Source organism: Verticillium alfalfae, genomic scaffold (assembly GCF_000150825.1).
Source record: "Verticillium alfalfae VaMs.102 supercont1.15 genomic scaffold, whole genome shotgun sequence".
Taxonomy (NCBI): Eukaryota; Fungi; Ascomycota; class Sordariomycetes; order Glomerellales; family Plectosphaerellaceae; genus Verticillium; species Verticillium alfalfae.
This window is the reverse complement of record NW_003315024.1, coordinates 325139-329164: the sequence shown is the minus strand read 5'-3', so window position 1 is coordinate 329164 and position 4026 is coordinate 325139. Positions and strand designations below refer to the sequence as shown.

General features: G+C 56.8%; 2 protein-coding genes across 2 annotated transcripts; both read right to left on the bottom strand.

Annotated features, from left to right (window-relative positions):
• Positions 1-464: 464 nt before the first annotated feature.
• Positions 465-1999, bottom strand: VDBG_09422 (N-carbamoyl-L-amino acid hydrolase; the record flags this gene model as incomplete). Its single annotated transcript, XM_003000181.1, has 4 exons — positions 465-528; positions 586-1410; positions 1465-1776; positions 1833-1999. The coding sequence occupies 4 exons, from the start codon at positions 1997-1999 to the stop codon at positions 465-467; spliced, it is 1368 nt and encodes a 455-aa protein (XP_003000227.1).
• A 488-nt stretch (positions 2000-2487) lies between these two features.
• On the bottom strand, positions 2488-3399 carry VDBG_09421 (conserved hypothetical protein; the record flags this gene model as incomplete). Its single annotated transcript, XM_003000180.1, has 3 exons — positions 2488-2864; positions 2930-3043; positions 3117-3399. 3 exons carry the CDS (start codon positions 3397-3399, stop codon positions 2488-2490), a joined length of 774 nt encoding a protein of 257 aa, XP_003000226.1.
• Between the last annotated feature and the right edge of the window lie 627 nt (positions 3400-4026).

The following is a 4026-nucleotide window of genomic DNA, read 5'->3' as shown; positions in this document are numbered from 1 at the left end:
TTGGAGAGGGCATTGTAGGTTTTGGGCCGTGGGAATCCCTCGCGGCGTGTTCCGGCGCCCTCTGACTACAGGTGGCCCCGCTCGCTTCGCCGGGCGGGGCTCCTTTTTGCAGCCGACTCGGAGCGCCCCGGATCCTGACATTCTTGATGACGATTCTCCATGGTCGACTTTTCGGAACATTAAGCTTGAATTTGGAATTGGATTCTCAATATACATATGTCAAAGTCTGAAATCAAGAGAGGGGTTGCACACTTTTCGAGCAAGTTGCTAGCATTCCAGGGAAACGACGCACATCGCGTTGAAATCACCAAGCCTAGAACAACCAGACGTGCCTGACACCGTTGAGAAAGACGGAATTAAGAAACAGCAACAAAATTGGTTGAATCCACTATATGTCATTTACATCGACTTTCGAGAAGTGAGCCAAGTGGTATACGCAAAATCATACCCGTCTCGACTGTCGTTCATGAACTCCTGCTCTCGTCGTACTCGAGCACAGCGTCGAGCAATGCCTGCGTTCCCATTGCACTGTTCCCAAATGTCAGTCTTCAAAACATCATGCACATCAAATACAAGACCACTCACCAGTCCTCGGGGCTGCAATACTCCTCCGGATGATGGCTGACGCCGTCCTTGCACGGCACAAAGATCATGGTCGTCGGGCATCGCCGGCTCGTATAGACGCTGTCGTGGCCCGCACCACTCGTGATGTGCAGCCAGCCGTCCCGGCCGACGAGTCCATCGGCCGCCTTTTCCACGGCACCAATGCAGTCGGGGTGGAACTTGGTTGCCGGCGAATCCGTGTCGAGAGTCCAGGCGAGCTCAACACCGCGTCCGTCCATGCCGGCGATACCTTCAAACGTTGCGAGAATCGTGTCCTGCATCCTTGCTACAACCTCGTCCTCTGGGTGTCGAATGTCTAGCGTGAAGCTCACTGTGCTGGCAATTGTGTTTGTGGACGAGTTGGTGGGCATCTTGAACACGCCTGTGGATGCGAGGCCGCCTACCGCCTTGGCTGCCTCGTGGGCTGCGACTACCATGCGGCTCGCAGCGAGGAGGGGGTCCTTTCGGGCACCGAGCGGCGTGGTTCCTGTATGTGCGTCCCGGCCCGTCACAGTAAAGGTGAACCAGCGGTAGGCCTGAGCCCCCTGGACAACACCGATTCGGCGGCCGGCGTCCTGCAGGATGGGGCCCTGCTCGATGTGCAGCTCAAAGTGGGCGCCCAGAGGGTAACCTTGGGGGCCATATGTGCAGGCGATGTCTCCGAGGAAACCGTGACGTCGAAGCTCAGACTTGACAGTGGCCGAGGGGTCGAAAATGTCAGCGAGGGCATGGGCATTATCAATCGGGATGTCGCCGGCCCAGACCCCGGAGGAGATCATGGACTTGGGAAACCTGGCGCCCTCCTCGCTAATCAAGTCGTGTCAGTTCTTTGCTGGAAGTCGAGCGCAAGGTTGGGCGTACTTTGTCCAGTTCACCGCACCAACGTCAAACTTGGTTTCGTAGCCATTCTCGTGCAAGGTTCGCAGCACTTCGAGGCCACCAATGACACCTAGAATGCCATCGTAGCGACCACCGCGCGGCTGCGTGTCGAGGTGGCTACCCATGGCAGTCATGGCAGCAGCAGTGCGGCCGCGACGACGGGCAAACTGGTTGCCCATGGCGTCTACGGCAACGTCACAGCCGATGTTGCGGACTTCATCAGCGAACCAGCGGCGCACACAGGCATCGTCATCAGTGAGGGCGAGGCGGGCCATGCCTGTTTCCGTAGGCGCGCTGTATACATGTGTGAGTCCTCTGTGTGCTTGAGAAGGGCAGGGGTTAAAGGGTACCTGCCATAGGGGTGAGCAGCGCCCCATCGACACGTGTCATGGATGGTGTTATTGAGTCGATCAGCATTAATCTTGAGGCGCGAGGCAGCTTGGGAGGTCGATGAGAAGAACCTGGGTCCAAATCGAGGGATGCGGCCCAAGCTAAGTAGTGAGGCAAAGGGTGGCATCGTGGGGTCGAGGTGGGCAAGGTGGTGGAGTGTGTCAAGCGGATGATAAGGCACAGCTAAAGAAAAGTCGATGGGACGATGCTACCAAGCTAGGGGGCCTCTTTGGGTAGCGTGTTGATTTGGCAGACCAAAGTGCCTCTCAATTCACCAGAATAGGTAGGTATGCAGATTATTACGAAAGACATTTTGAACCGACGAGGACGAGCGCTCCAGGTCGAAGGGGCAATGGCTGCGTGAGTGCGCCCTATGGAAACACGCCGGGAAACAGTTCGGGAAGTCGCTTGTCTCGCCGGACCTTCCCCCTTGGCCGATCTCACCTGCCACAGGGTAATTGCCCCTCACTTACCTACCAAGGAAGGTACACCCACAGAGGGAACTGTTCCCTTTTCCGCTGTCACAGCCCCCCCCCCGATCCTCAATATACAACCCTTCACGATCTCACCTCAGTCTTCAGTTCACAATAGCCAACTCATCCGAGAGGCCCGCTGCTAGTCAGTGTCGATGATGCCCCGAAACTCGTTCGTCCGATGCGTCTCGGCAAACCGCTTGACAGCCCCCCAGTCCTTGCACACATGCTGTGCCCCCGCCTCCCCGGCCGTCGTGTCGTCGACTCTACCCCCGAGCGCCGTGTCGCCGTGGCAGGCAAGCGACAGCCGCAGGTACTCGAAGCAGTGCCGCAGGTGAAACGCCATCGCCTCCGTCTCCTCCGTCGCCTGCACGCCCGAGTGGTACGCCTGCATGATCATGTAGAGACAGTGCAGCTGGTGGAACACGGCCGTGATGTGCGCCGGGTGGTTCTCCGGGTCGACCGTCACCGTCGGCAGTTGGTTTTGGTTCTTCGTTGCGCTGAAGAACCCATGGCCGACTGCCGCGGTTAGTGGGTGGCTGCTGCGCCGTTCCTGGACGTACGGCTGCATGCCGTTGACTCACCTGGCATCAAGGCATCCCAGTTCTTTCGTACTTGGTGCTTCTCGACGGCGGTCGTGTTCAGCGGGTTGAATGTGTAGTCGGCCGTCAACTCGAAATGTTGTATGACGCGGGGGACTGGACGCTCTTGACATCAGCTCTTGACCCGACAACGCAACGACAGACCTGTTGAAATCAGGGGTCGACTCACACTCCGGAATGTTCCCCGTGGGGTCTTCACCCAAGCGATGCCCGTGCCGCTGGTCGCAGTACCCCTCCCATGATATCAAGACAGTACAAGCCGCTGTGAACACAATTATGAGCCAGGTGATTGAGGCGAGTCGCGACAGCCAGAATAAAGTGCTTTCGAACCAATCCCGGGGCTTGCGGGACCGAATACGCTCATGAGCTTGAACGTTCACAGATTCGCCTGCAGATAATGGATGCTGCAGCGTTTCTGAAGACGGGCCCGCATGATGGTACTGGAAACCCATGATGAGCGCTTTCGAGTCTTAGAGCCGTGGCGCACCGAACTGGCCGAGTGCTATCACTAGGAAATGATGGACCTGTGCAGCCAATATATCAGAAAATGACCGCAGACGATCGACGACCGATACAAAGAGTCAGTTCCATTAGGGCATCACCACCGTTGATCCCCTGATAACATGCTGCTTTGGGTGCTCAATAGCGTCTGGCCCCTATTGACGCTTGACCAGCAAACATGAACGCTCCGACCAACACCCTACAACAACGCCACTCGGGACTGGATTGCTTTGTCTCCTACCTTAGTGATCGTCAAGCAGCTAACAGGCAGTTAGGTGCAGGGAGAGAGCGGAGGCAACAGCCATCACAAGCTGTGGCTTGGCCGCCGATATGTCTCTATCGTATTCTTTCACACGTCTAGCGAGTCACGTCGCAGTATTGTACAGTCTAGCGTTTATGATACACGATACAGTGCAGCACGCGAAGCGGCTGCTATCCCAAATCACGGTCCCATTCCCAGCATTCTTTTCACCTGGCTGGACAAGTCAACCGGAGTCACCTCTCCATCCGACTTGGCCTCAGCCTTATCATGCAGATGCAACATTCGCACCCCAAACCATCGGTTTTTTTTGTGCTCC